Here is a 15171-nt window from a genome sequence, read left to right on the forward strand (position 1 = left end):
TTAGAAATGGCACTGGCTGAGGACAATTAAAGTCAACATGAAGGAGTAGTTGACAAGAGTCCTGCCTTGAGAAAAGGTCAAAACAGGGTTGAAGTCTCCAAGTGCAAATAGTTTTTCTTTCTGGGTGGTTTAACATTTTAAATCCTTTTTTGAGAAGCAGAAGTAGATTTCCAGCCATTTCAGGGTTTTCTGATTTGCTTTTTTTGACCATCCATGAAGTCCCAAGGAAGGCCTGGAGCTTAAAGGTGGCATCCCAGAGCTACTAAAGTTGTCCACAACACTGAGCAGAGAAAGGTTATTAACACTAGAAGGTCATGACTTAAGGATAAGATGGCATGGTTACATCTGGTACGAAAAAACGAAGATAGAAAAGAATTTCGGCAACCACTTTATAAGGGCGGCACTAATTAAAATATGGGACAAATATAAGAATAGATTTCACAACAAAACACTCTTCTGGCTATCACCATTAGAAGCAACACAAGATTATTGGGCTGGAAAGATTCGCCAACTTACAAAGATATTCTCACGAAGAAAACAATATATTTGAAATGAAAGAACAAGAAGAAATGTGAGACCCTTTATGGTTGTCCACAAAGGATCTCACTGAGATAGATGTTATGTGTGGTCGGTCAATGGATTCCTTGAGTGCCAGACCCCACTACTGGCTCTTGCGCACAGCATTTGCTAAATAATCCCTTCCCTTCACTACTGGGCTTTAGCAGAGCAGATGAAACCACCAGTTGTGGCATATTTTATCAATCGAAAGGTTGACAGTTCGAAGCCAGGGTCAGGGTGAGCTCCTGGCCTTTAGTCCAGCTTCTGCCTGCCTAACAGTTTGAAAGCAAAATGTGAGTAGATAAATAGGTACCGCTTTTTAAAAAGCGGGGAAGTATTAAGACACCCATAAGGAGATACTAGAAAAATGCTGGCAATTCAATCAAGGAGGAAGTTTACGAATAAAGCTCTTTGGTAGGGAAATGGAACAACAGTACACACACACACATATATCCCATGGCCGGAACTGAGCACAAACCTCTAAGATGCTGAAGATGGAAAAAGCCTATACCTCTATGTAAAGTTGTCTGTCTTGTTTGTGTATAAACAGTATTGAATGCTTACCACATATGTATGTTCTGTGATCCGCCCCGAGTTCCTTTCAGGGTGAGAAGGGTGGAATATAAATACTGTAAATAAATAAATAAGATCTGGTCCAGGCATGGGCAAACTTTGGCCCTCCAGGTGTTTTGGACTTCAACTCCCACAATTCCTAACAGCCTAGCAGCTGTTAGGAATTGTGGGAGTTGAAGTCCAAAACACCTAGAGGGCCAAACTTTGTCCATGCCTGATCTGGTCTATGTGTGCGACTGTAAACCACACACATGCATCTGCAATAGTGTGCAGTGTAGCAACTGCAGCTATAGTAAGACCGACATGATCTCATTCCCAGAGCAACTCAACAACATCGAAATATTTTTCTTTCTCACTCATATAAGACAAGTGTTTCACTTTGAAAGGAGTCAAAAAAGGCACTGCACATGTTTCTCTTAGTCACATCCCTTAAAAAAAAACCGTTTTATATTTCAATATTTACATAGGAAACCCAAAGAAACCCAAAACATAGTAATAATAGAGGAGCATCTCTGTTCTCCAGTGGGGTGCAACAGAGCTTTCCCCCTCCCCATTTACCACCCTTTAGAAAAACCCAGCGGGAAAACTTCTACCCAAGCATTTACTGCTTGTTAAAACAATTGTATATCCAGCACCATAAAACAGGCCGCCTGACCATTGCTGAAGTATTTTTTTAAACCCTATCTCATAGGCATCAAATTATAAAACAAGTGTTTTGGTTCTCTTTGTCTCATTGAAGCAAATATTTTGAAAGTTAGAGCTTCTTGGAAGAGAAACCACACGTTTTGTCTGACAAAGATGAGGCTTAGGGAACAGCTTTAAATAAACCTCATTCTTTTTGCTTTCCACCTTCTTGAGTCCTTATTGCAGAAATATGATACTCAGCTTCCTCGTAACAGTCCACCTTTACACTGGATACCCTTAGGGCCTCTCTTCAGATTTGGTTCCTGGGGTAAGGTTTATCAGAAACCTTTGCAATCTCCTTCCAAGAAACAGAGATTCTGGAGCAGAGTTAGGGTCCCAACCAGATCTTCGTTGCTACAATAAATAATGCTGAGATGCAACGACTCTGGTTGTGCAAAACCAGGATTTTTCCAAAGATGACTAGCTCTAGATCACTTCCGGGAACTTGGAAGTCCTTCTGCGGTAGCCCTGGTGCTTTCCAGTCTTCCTCCAGGAATTTTCAGGGCTTCCCCAGGTTTGGTAGCATATCTGGCTGAATAAATTAAAGGCAAAGTCATTGGGACCGAGCTGGCAGTCTTGTCTTTTCTTACGGATTGCTCACTCCCCCAGCATGTTCTCCAAGATGGCAACGAGATTGTCCAAGCCCCATAAGTAGCCGTCCTCCCGGTTGCCTTCCACCCACGGCAAGCGGTGCGTCAGCGTCTGTTTTTCTGGAAGGGGGACAGTCTTGCCAAAGTCAATCATCCAGACCCGAGCCAGGCCTGTGTGGTCGTGGACAAAGAGCAGGGAGCTGCCAACCACCTGAAAGCAAGAGAAGGAAAACCCTGTTGGAAATAGCAACCTCCCAAGCATTTCACTATTTATTTTTAATGTATATATTTGCTAATCTGTATTCTATGTGTATGTTGATTTGCCAGTTTAATTGTACCTCTTTGGTGTGGGAGGGGTTATAGACATATGATTGTACTGAGCATGTTCAGACTGAGGACTCCATTTTGCATTCTGTCTGCTTTACACCTCAGTGGAGGTGGATGCATGCTGCTGTTTGGACTTCAGTAGAGAAGTATGACTTATGGACTTCAATGAGTACAACTATACCTAAAGACTATGGACTATCGATTAAGAATGATACCCTCTGTACTCAATACACAGAGAGAACTACATCCTATCTATAACTGAACTGAATAAGAAATGTGCCTGCATGGTGAATTGATACCAGATGTTTGTGAGTAAACAAGATATGTTATTTTTCAAAGAAGACTTTGTTTTTTTAATCTCTGCATATTTTAAACTAAAAGTTTTCAAGGGAGTTATATCTTATGGGCAATTACAATTACAACTGCAACTACAACTGTAATTTCAGCTTCAAAGAAACTACCATTCTCTGCTAACCAAATATATTTTGTAGTGGCATGTCTTTGTCCTTGGAAGTTCAGAGACATGGTTCTTCAGTTTAACAGCTGAGGTACCTGTGTGCCATTACATGAATGCTTATGAATATCACTTCTTCAAAGAGTTGACTTCTAACAAGGTCATGCTTTTCTTGACTAGTGATTTTCAAAAGGTGGTCTCCACATATTCATGGAGATTCACATTCACCAAACAGATATGACATCATTTTTTCCTTTTCAATAAGGTTATGATTGCCTTTTATTTCCAAAGGGATATCTGCCCAGAAACTGGGTGCAGTTATTTCCAATAAACTCAGTCATCTTCTAGGCTTAATGGCAAGGAGACCACAGGAAAGTTACAACCACTATGAGGGCTAAACAATTCCCATAGCTTAGCAGTTTCTCCTCAGTCCAATTGCCCCTGTGAGAAGTTCACACTTAATTGAGAAAAAAAGTGACCCACCTCATGCACTTTGAAGAACTCTGACTGTTCAAGCGCTGTCCTCACTTCCTTGAGCCGCTCCAGGTAGCTTTTCTAAAAGAGAAAAAACTGCCTTAGAAAACAAGACATTTTAATGTCATAGAATTATAGCTGGAAGACCACAAGAGCCATTCAATCCAACCCCCTGCCAAGCAGGAACACACAAAGCACTCCCAACAGATGGCCATCCAGCTTCTGCTTAGAAACCTCTAAAGAAGGAGACTCCATCACACTTGCAGGCAGCATATTCCACTATCAAAGTCTCTAGGACTGGTATGAAGATATGTGGATGATAAGAAGGAGAAGTCTACCTTGAGCACAATGGGTGAACGCTGGGTTATTAAATTTAACTAGGAAAAAATAATCAGTGGGACCCATGGCTGATTTGGTGCTAAATATTGATGCATTTCCTCCAGGAATTGGAAAAGCAGGGAACAACCCTTTCAATTTCCCAAGTTCACCTGGAGCTGTTCTGTCTAAAAGAGACCACTGCCTGTGGAGAGCCATTGCCAGCCCAAGTTGACAACACTGGACTAAGTAAACCAAAGGTCTGATGTGTCATAAGAGCAGCTGCTATTATTGGCTTGCGCCAACAATGAAGCAATTGTGCAAAAGGTCTGAGCCTGGGTGCCTTTGCAGAATATGGCAATGTGACACAGCACCCAGTCACAAGCATGTGGCGGAGCAGAACCTACATGAAGGATGTTTTCATTTGGCAAATCAGGAGAACAAGCTGTGCATCACAGAAAATGACGTGGTTGAGTCCTGGCCTCATTCCCACATCCTTTGCAACCAGGCCTGCCGTGCCTCATTAAAACGGTTGACGCCAGCTCTTGCAAAGGTCGCAGTTTCCCACTGATGGAAACAGCACCAGACAGAACAATATTCTCATGCAGAAGCCAGCTGCTTACCAGAGTATTTTGGTTATTATCCACAAAGTCCCAAAAGGCCTGGATGACTTGCTCTGCTTGCCGGGTCTTCTTAAAACTAGTGTTGCAGGTGCCATCAGCCTTCTAGGGCAGACAATAAAGAGGGGAAATGAATCAGACAGAAGGGGGATTGAAAAAGGACAGTCATAAAACTATACCCTGCCTCCAGGATTTGAAAGAAATCAGAGCAATTGAGATCTTCTAGGTTTTGATTTGAAAGAGAATTTCTGCAAAATGATATGGATAGTTAAAACCAGATTACAAATAGATCCAGCTCCATTTTCCCCGGAAATTCCAAATGAACAAACAGAAAACCACAAATTCATTACATGATTATATATTACATGATTATTGTAGCGAGATTACGCTATGCACAAAAATTAGAAAACTAAAGAACATTCCCCTAAAAGAACATTGGATTATTAAAAGTTCTAGAACTGGCATGATAAAGTATCTTGTTTGATAGTTTGATAGAGGTTTTGCTAGAGGAGTATAGTTGATACGGGGAGGGAAATGAGTTTGAGTGGAAGAGAGAGTTCAGCAGTGGAACTCTCTGTCCCGGAGTGTGGTGGAGGCTCCTTCTTTGGAGGTTTTTAAGAAAAGTGGATGGCCTTCTGTCAGGGGTGCTTTGAATGTGATTTTCCTGCTCTTGGCGGAATGGGTTGGACTGGATGGCCCACTAGGTCTCTTCCACCTCTATGATTCTATGAGGTATTTATTTATTTATTAGCGACATTTATATCCCGCCCTTCTCACCCTGAAGGGGACTCAGGGCAGCTAACAAGTTATAGTAAAGGTAAAGGTTTCCCCTGATGTTAAGTCCAGTCATGTCTGACTCTGGGGGTTGGTGCTCATCTCCATTTCTAAGCCGAAGAGCCGGCATTGTCCGTAGAGACCTCCAAGGTCATGTGGCCGGCATGACTGCATGGAGCGCCATTACCTTCCCGCCGGAGCGGTACCTATTGATCTACTGACATTGGAATGTTTTCGAACTGCTAGTTTTGCAGAAGCTGGAGCTAACAGCGGCCACTCACGCCGCTCCCAGGATTTGAACCTGGGACCTTTCGGTCTACAAGTTTAGCAGCTCAGTGCTTTAACGCACTTCACCACTGGGGCTCCTTAACAAGTTATACATACATACAATATATTATATTATTAGTATAGCACAATATAAGCACTATATAAGCATTATATATTATTATATTGTACTTATATAGTGAGATAAGTCATAAGGCAATGGTAAAGGTTTTCCCCTGACATTAAGTCTAGTCGTGTCCGACTCTGGGGGTTAGTGCTCATCTCCATTTCTAAGCTGAAGAGCCAGCATTGTCCAAGGTCATATGGCTGGCATGACTGCATGGAGTGCCATTACCTTCCCACGGTACCTATTGATCTACTCACATTTGCATGTTTTTTAACTGCTAGGTTGGCAGAAGCTGGGACTAACAGTGGGAGCTCACTCCGCTCCCCGGATTTGAACTGCCAACCTTTCAGTCAGCAAGTTTAGCGGCTCAGCAGTTTAACACGCTGCATCGCTGGGGGCTCCATGAGATGGGAAAATTATTGCCTTTATAAATCGTATCATGATACTAATACTGCTGCAAAATTAATATATTTATAGACTTTTTTTTTTAAAAGAAGTACCCAAGGCTGTTCCCACCTATCCCAGCTTGTCCTTACCTTGACGCCCTCAATGCGAAACCCAAGGGAAGTGGTGGAGCTGAGCGTCTCCCTCCACTGCATGTAGCGAGGTTTCAAGATTCCCTGCTGGGCGTGTTCCTCCGGTGTGGGAGCCTCTGGGTCCACGGCCACCATCTTGTCATACATGTCTCGGCGCGGGCAGGGCTGCTGCCTCGCCTTCTCCAGTTCCTCCTCAAGGTACGTCCTACAGAAAGGCAAAGAGGAAAGAAAGCCCTGCGTCAAGCATCACACTCTTCTTTGAGAGAAGGTCAGGCTGGATAGCTTCTAAATGGGTCACCAGAAGTGCCCAGCTGAGAAAAGGAAGGGAGAGACCGCCTCACCGGACTCCCATTTTGCAGTCCATGATGGATGGGCCATCAAAGCCGGCTAGCAAATCCTCCATCTGGATGTAGGTCTCTCCGCCGTGTTCCACCACTCCGTAGTACACCGGGACGTAAGGCTGCAAGACATCGCAGAGCAGGCGTTCCAAGCATTGCTGCTCGCTGGGGCAATACTTCTTCAGGATACGTCCAAAATCATCAGCCTTGAAGTTCCCTTTTGAAACAGAAAGAGGAGGTAACTATTATTATTATTATTATTATTATTATTATTATTATTATTATTATTATTATTATTGGCTTCAGACACTTGGAGCTGCCTCTAGAGTGGCATGGGCAAACTTGGGCCCTCCAGGTGTTTTGGACTTCAACTCCCATAATTCCTAACAGCCTGGAGGGCCGAAGTTTTCCCATGCCGCTCTAGAGAACTGCTTCTTAAACTGTGCGTCCCAAAGCCAAATGTTGGGATCATCAAAAAAGTGGGCAAGAGTAAAAGGTTTCTGAATGCCACCTAGACATTTGCACCCATCTATTGTGAAGTGTTTATAATCTCTTGGGAAGTATTTACAGTGGACTCTGCAGAAAATGCTTCAGCTGTACTTCATAAAAAGGAAAATCAGTTTGTTTAGCAAGCCCTACAAATACTAATTTGTAATCAGTACGTGTTTAACGTTTATACCTATTTGGTATCTACATATCAAGGGACGCATAAAAATGTATCAGGCAGAAAGGCGTCATGAATCAAAAAAGTTTAGAAAATCCTGCTCTAGAATAGCCTTTCTTAAACTTTTTCTTTGAAACTGGAAGAACCCCTTAAACAATTTTCAGGAAATAATCATTCTTTCCTTCTCACTTTTCATTCTTTAGGCTTTCCTCTATTTCCAGACAATTTTAATGATTAATTTTAAACTTCCGCTCCATGTCTAACTTTTGATTTGTGTACTTTAATATGTGTTTTATGGAAATATGTTTTAATATGTGTATTTTAAGGAGTGTTTTGAAATGATCATGTGTTTTGATTATGTGTTTTAGCAATGCTGTAACCTGCCTGGAGCCATGAGGAGAGGTGGTAAGAAATAAAATACCGTATATACTCGAGTATAAGCCGACCCGAATATAAGCCGAGGCACCTAATTTTACCACAAAAAACTGGGAAAACTCATTGACTTGAGTATAAGCCGAGGGTGGGAAATGCAGCAGCTACTGGTAAATTTCAAAATAAAAATAGATACCAATAAAATTACATTAACTGAGGCATAAGTGGGGTAAATGTTTTTTGATTATTTACCGTATTTCAAAGAAAAACAGTAAGCTAACTCTGTAAGTGCATAAGTGGGGTCAACAAAAACAATATGGTATTAACAATAGCTTTATAATAATCACCATCATTATCACCATCATCAACAATAACAACAACAACTTCCTCTGTATCCTGCTCTATCTATCTCCCCATGGGGACTCAGACCGGCTTCCAACATAGTAACAGGCAAACATTCAATGCCTATATAATCAGTGCAGAGCTAGATATAGCTCTATAATATATACTAATTTTAAATTTGCATTTCCCTCCTGAAAAGTTTGCAAATCCTCTGTGCATTTCCCTCCTGCAGTATTTGCAAGTCCCATTTATCTATGTTTACATCTATTTAGACATCTGTGTGTGTGTGTGTATGCAGATTTAAAAGGCCTATATCTATATTAATATCTATCTATCTAGACATTGCTCTATATATAGAGAATTATATCTTTATAGGACTTGCAGAGACTTGCAAACATATGAGGGGAAAATTCATATATTAAATTAATGTATTTGTAGGGGGAAATCTACAAGCTTTAGGGCATGCATTTGCCCAAGGAAGAAATGCAAGCAAAGCCCTCCTAAAACAACTTTGGCCTCTTTTCTCCTCCCCTTTCCCAGTAGGCATAGGTTGTGAGGTATATTGGAAACTAGGCAGGTGGGGTTTATATAGCTGTGGAATGTCCAGGGTGGGACAAAGAACTCTTGTCTGTTGGAGCAAGTGTGAATGTTGCAGTTGGCCACCTTGATTAGCATTGAATAGCCTGGCAACTTCAAAGCCTGGCTACTTTCTGCTTGGGGGAATCCTTTGTTGGGAGGTGTTAGCTGGCCGTGATTGTTTCTTGTCTTCATAAAAATGAACAAAATCTGGCTACCAGTATTTTAAAAAACTCCAAAATCAGGACAGTAAATTAAGAACAACACCCAGAAGACAGGAGAATGCCAGAAAAAAAACAACCAGGGTAAGCTAACACCTCCCAACAAAGGATTCCTTCAGGCAGGAAGCAGCCAGGCGTTGAATCTGCAAGGCTACTGAATGCAAATCAAGGTGGCCAACTGCAACATTCACACTTGCCTCAAACACACAAGAGTTCTTTCTCCCACCCTGGAACCCCACTTGCCTAATTTCCAACAGAACGCACAACCTCTGAGAATGCCTGCCATAGATGTGGGCGAAACGTCAAGAAAGAATGCTTCTGGAAAATGGCCAGACAGCCCAGAAAACTTACAGCAAACCAGTGATTCCGGCAATGAAAGCCTTCGACAGTATATGATGGATCTACTTATTATTATGTTTTGATAAAACTGCAATTGAAAATAATGTAAAAACAAAACTGAAATGATAGGCAGATAAATAAACATTATAATCAAGCCCTTGCTTTTATTTTTTTTAAAAAGACATAAATCCCCACTACCCCGGGACTCCTGCATAAAGAATAGCTATAACGTTTTTAAAAGTTCCTTTTTCTCCCAACCACAGTCTGTTGCAGAACACCATGGTTTCAGGGAACTCTGATTGAGAAACCCTGCTGTGGAGTAAATGGGTTCCTTTTCCTCATAGATTCTGCAGGTCACTGAGTCCACATCAGCCCCTATACATTTCCCACTGCATCATGTTGCCTTCCTGCTCTTGACATTTTTCACCACTAATTATTACCTGCATGGCCAGCAAGCTGCACCCACGGGTAGCGCTTCCGGAAAGACACGACACAAGGCGACCAATGCACCATGTTTTTCAGCTTCTTCCAGGGCTTGTTCTGTAGATCAAATATTGTTGTTTTGACTTATTATTTTGTTCATTTATATCCTGCCTTTCTCCCAATAAAATCGCAGAGTTGCAAGAGCCATCCAGTACAACCCCTTGCTAGGCAGGAAAACACAATCAAAACTTTCCCGACAGATGGCCATCCAAATCTCCAGAGAAGGAGACCGTACTGGACTCTGAGGCAGAGAGTTCCACCGCTAAACAACTCTTAAGAGTCAGGAACCTTCTGACATTTTAAAAAATTGAGTTTAAAAACTACATCCGGGCCTCCACATTTGCAGGTTTGATTGTTCACGGATATGATTGAAAGGTTATCCTTAAGAATCTCTAGTTCCTCTAGTGCAGTGGTTCTCAACCTATGGGTCCCCAGGTGTTTTGGCCTACAACTCCCAGAAATCCCAGCCAGTTTACCAGCTGTTAGGATTTCTGGGAGGTGAAGGCCAAAATCTCTGGGGACCCACAGGTTGAGAACCACTGCACTAGTGCAATTCTATAGCCAACGTCTACCAGATATTGACCATTAAATCATACTTGCGGTCCTAGAGATGGATAGAATGATGTTCTTTCAGGTTTAAAGAAGTGCTTTTTAAAAATACACATCCTTCCCACTTATAGATGTTTATTTTTCATTGACATTTTCCTATGAGTCAGCTTTTCCAACCCCAAGTGAATGTGGAAGGCTGACTCTATAGGAAAACGTCAATGAAAAATATACATCTAAAGGTTATTCAAAAGACTAGAAGTTGACGATAGTGTAACATTAGAGAACCTAGAAGTCCTAAGCGAGATCTACACTGTCTATATCCCAGGATCTGATCCCAGACTATCTGGGTTTCTGTGAGTTTTCTGGGCTGTATGGCCATGTTCCATGATTTCCTCCATTCTGTTGAATCAAGGATCATGAAAGGCACTGCAGACAACCAGAGAAGTCAGCCATAGGAGAGCACTTGATGAACCAACATGGACACAGCATATTATTTGAGAACACAGAAATGCTGGACCACTCTCACAACCACCATGTCAAACTACACAGAGAAGCTACTGAAATCCACAAGAAGCATGTGGACAATTTCAACAGAAAGGAGAGGAAACTATGGAAAAGAACAAAATCTGGCTTCCAGTACTAAAAAACTCTAACATCAGGACAGTAAATAACAAACAAAATTCAGAAAACAGAGGAATTCCAGACATGAAACAATCAAAGCCAGATAACTCCTCCCAACAAAGGATTTCCCCAGGCAGGAAGCAGGCAGGCTTTGAAGCTGCAAGGCCATTCAATCTTGCAGTCCTCGTGGACAACAAGTTAAATATGAGCCTACAAGGTGATGCGGCTGCTAAAAAAGCCAACGGGATTCTGGCCTGCATCAATAGGAATATAGTGTCTAGATCCAGGGAAGTCCTGCTCCCCCTCTATTCTGCCTTAGTCAGACCACACCTGGAATACTGCGTCCAATTCTGGGCACCGCAATTGAAGGGAGATGTTGACAAACTGGAAAGTGTCCAGAGGAGGGCAACTAAAATGATTAAGGGTCTGGAGAACAAGCCCTATGAGGAGCGGCTTAAAGAACTGGGCATGTTTAGCCTGCAGAAGAGAAGGCTGAGAGGAGACATGATAGCCATGTTCAAATATGTGAGGGGAAGTCATAGGGATGAGGGAGCAAGCTTGTTTTCTGCTGCCCTGCAGACTAGGACACAATGGAACAATGGCTTCATACTACAGGAAAGGAGATTCCACTTGAACATCAGGAAGAACTTCCTCACTGTGAGGGCTGTTCGGCAGTGGAACTCTCTCCCCCGGGCTGTGGTGGAGGCTCCTTCTTTGGAGGCTTTTAAGCAGAGGCTGGATGGCCATCTGTCGGGGGTGCTTTGAATGCGATTTCCTGCTTCTTGGCAGGGGCTTGGACTGGATGGCCCATGAGGTCTCTTCCAACTCTACTATTCTATGATTCTATGATTCAATGCTAATCAAGTTGGCCAGCACTTGCTTCACGCAGACAAGAGTTCTTTCTCCCACTGGACTTTCCACAGATATATAAATCCCACTTGCCTAGTTTCCAATAAACCTCACAACCTCTGAGGATGCCTGCCATAGATGTGGGCGAAACATCAGGAGGTAATGCTTCTGGAACATGGCCATACAGCTCGGAAAACTCACAGCAACTCAATGTTTTAACTTTGCAGAAGAAGGAAAGAAAGAACATGGCCATCCTGGCTTCACTGGGGAAGAATCCCCAAATTTGAGAACAGTAAATGAATAGATAGCAAATCATGCTTAAAGGAACTCTGAGCCCTCTGGGCACAGTCCAAAAAGGGAAGAGGAAAAAAAGTCCCCAAGTTAAGTATTTACAAGAGAAAACTCTACTGCAGGAGTCACCACGAAGAGAGATGAATCAAGAGAAGGCACTGCGCTCAATCATAGCCAAGGAAATGTATTACTTAAGTGCTGGACCCCAGAGCCCAGAGCGCTGACTCATCAGGTGGAGAAACAGCTGCTCCGAAATAGAACCGGAAGTCTCCCTGATCCCGTGAAGTCTTCCCCGAGGCTTCACATGGCTCAGAATTAAAGGAGAATGGGGCCAATAGTTTATAAACCCCTCCACTCACCCCCACACCACCCCAAAACAGGGGCACCAAATTGTTAGCCAAAGAAGAGAGTGCAAGACACACATTCAAATGTACCAGGAAATTGGTTAGGAGGGAACAAGTGAAAAGGATCTAGGAGTTGTATCCTGCTAGCATTCTACTTTTAACTGCTGAATTTTATAGTGTTTTGTATAGATGTTTGTTTGATATTGTTTCGTAAATGCATATGACCATTGGTCGGAGCATTAATAAATTGATTGATTAATTGATGTGTGAAAGGGATCTAGGAGTTGTAGTAGATCGCATAGGTCAAACTCATGAGCCGTGGGCCAAATCCAGCCCCCTGTGTCATTTTATCCTATCCAATTTGTTGTCAATCTACTTCTTTGGGCTTCACGCAAATCTACCATTTGCCAAAATATACAATTCTGTGCTTTTCTTTCCCATTTTTGGCTGAATAGCTTAACCACTGGTTCATCCCACTGAATATGAGGTCTGTCCAAATAACCAAACATGGTATTGAGTTTGTTAGTCGACATGTCCATTGGTTGCCTTTTGTTCATACTATATGCCCTAACTGCTGAAAAACAAAAGTGTCATTTTATGTGGCCCTCCAAATGCTGGACTCCAACTCCTGTATTCCTGCAACTCCTATCAGGTTTACTCATGATGACTAGACACTTGGAGTCTCCTTTGTGGAGAGAAAAAGTGGGGTATAAACAAACGTAATAATAATAATAATAATAATAATAATAATAATAATAATAATAATGGTATGAACTACAACTCCTGTACTCCTCACCATTTGAATCATGACTACAGCTGATGGGAGTTGGGATACAGTCACATCTGAAAGGCTGCCGTTTGTTCTAAGTTAGGAGAATGGTGTTTAAGTTTAGATACAACACTTCAGAGTGGCAAATGCTGTTGGGTAGCAATTCCCATCATCCCCAGTCCACATGACAGATAATCAAAAGTGATGTTAGTAGGCATTCAATAACATCTAGGGACCCAAACTGTGTGAAAACTAAAGAGAGCCAACTACTATGCTCTCTCTCTCTCACTCACTCTTTTATATATATATATGAATAGTCCTCTGTCTCTATGGATTCTCTGTCCATGGATTTGGTGGCCCTTTGAAGGCAACCATAGGCTGATATGACCCACCATGAACATGGGTTTGACACCCCTGTAATAGACCATAAGCTGAACATACAGCGTGATGCAGCAGCTAAAAAAGCCAATGCAATTCTTGGCTGCATTAATAAAAGTATAGATTTCTATGGATACCATGGACTGAAAACAAGACAAAGGAAATCTCTATATTGCCTGCTTTTGATTCTAGCAGTTGTGCCCAGTGTGCAAATCAGGCCTGAATTCTGACATGAAGCCCAAAAGACTAAACGGATGGCATTTGGATATATAGTGGAAAAGGTAAAACACTGTTTGCTAATTTGAAAGGCAGTAGGAAAGGATGGAGATAGTGTTATAGATGGATAGAGTGTGCAAGTTGTGAGCAGGGCAGCCAATGATCTTGGCAGTCTCATTTGACTCAATGGCAAACAACAACCACAAAATTTTACTAGCCAGTAGAACTTTCATTTGGAACATATCTCCCCTGGCACACTGCTGGCACAAAAATAATATTGGGACATTAAATGCCAACTTCCCTGCCAGACATTTCCTCCCCTCCCTCTGTCCTGCCCTGGAAGAAATACTGATCAGGCACAGACAGGCTTTTTATCTCAAACTTCCCAGTGGGTGGTGAATGACCCAAGAACTATATCTGCCTTCTGCAGGGACTAGAAAGAGGTCACAGTCCCACACATTGAGAGATAGGGTTGAAGGCAGGGTTGAAAAACATATTCAAAACTGGGCTTCTTAGCTATTAGATAACCTTTATAAGTTAAGTCCGAGACAGGCAATACTCTTCGAAGTGCAGAAAACTGTGAACCTTTCTGCAGAAAATAGTATTTCCTGGACAGAAAAAAATAACATCTTTATATAGAAAAGGCTGAGGTTTGCGCATGGAACTTGTTTCCTGCCTAGTAAAGGCTGCTGTCTGTGCAAAAAAACCCAAAACAAAACCCAAATGCCTTTTTGCACAGAGTAATTTCAGACTGATAATCAATGTTGGGTAATGATTGGACTAAGACACTGGAGGACCAAGGTTCGAATCCCTGCTCAGCCATAGAAACCCACTGGGTGCTTTTGCTCAGCTTTCTTAAAAGGGCCCCACAGTTATCCCTAGGTATTTACCTTCTGGATCACAAATATCATCTACATGTTATTGTGCAAAGCCTCCTCTGCCCCTCCCTGCTATCACAGGCAACACAAAACCACAGCGTGACACAGAGTTTCCACTGCGAGCTCCTCTTGTGGTTTGGCAAACTTAACCGCAGCTCAGAAGCAAAGATCTTCCTTCAGGTGTGCAGAGTTTCCAAGGCGGAGAAGTTTCCAAAGGTTCACCTCTGTTTAGAAGTCAAGCCCATTACTCAGTTGGCACCAGTCTGGGCCTTGGCACTCTTTTCATGCTTTTTTTTCGTGTTGAGTCGCTTCTGGAGTGAGAGAATTGGCCATCTGCAAAGACATTGCCCAGAGGACGCCCTGATGTTTTGATGTTTTTACCATCCTTGTGGGAGGCTTCTCTCATGTCCCCGCATGGAGCTGGAGCTGATAGAGGGAGCTCATCCGTGCTCTCCCTGGGTGGGTTCGAACCTGGCAGCTTTCAGGTCAGCAACCCAACCTTCAAGTCACAAGGCTTTAGTCCACTACGCCATCAGGGGCTCTTTTCATGCTCACTCTCTGTTTTCTTTCCAAAGATGGCAGGGTTGTCCTCTTCTCCCAGGTAAAGACAGGCAAGGATTCAGTGATATTCAGTCCCAAGGCTCC

At 42.5% G+C, this 15171-nt stretch overlaps 1 protein-coding gene across 2 annotated transcripts in view; it reads right to left on the reverse strand.

The window, feature by feature from the left end:
- Positions 1 to 372: 372 nt before the first annotated feature.
- Positions 373 to 15171, reverse strand: part of itpkc (inositol-trisphosphate 3-kinase C) — a 34810-nt gene continuing 20011 nt past the window's right edge. For both annotated transcript variants that reach the window (XM_008113830.3, XM_016994804.2), the window contains exons 2-7: positions 9589 to 9688; positions 6638 to 6851; positions 6297 to 6501; positions 4599 to 4700; positions 3670 to 3741; positions 373 to 2616 (exon numbers count right to left, since the gene is read on the reverse strand). In XM_008113830.3, coding sequence (XP_008112037.1) covers positions 2413 to 2616; positions 3670 to 3741; positions 4599 to 4700; positions 6297 to 6501; positions 6638 to 6851; positions 9589 to 9688 — 897 coding nt within the window. In that variant the 3' untranslated portion in view covers positions 373 to 2412. The remainder of the gene's footprint in view (positions 2617 to 3669; positions 3742 to 4598; positions 4701 to 6296; positions 6502 to 6637; positions 6852 to 9588; positions 9689 to 15171) is intronic.

Source organism: Anolis carolinensis, unplaced genomic scaffold, assembly GCF_035594765.1.
Source record: "Anolis carolinensis isolate JA03-04 unplaced genomic scaffold, rAnoCar3.1.pri scaffold_10, whole genome shotgun sequence".
NCBI classification, from domain to species: domain Eukaryota; kingdom Metazoa; phylum Chordata; class Lepidosauria; order Squamata; family Dactyloidae; genus Anolis; species Anolis carolinensis.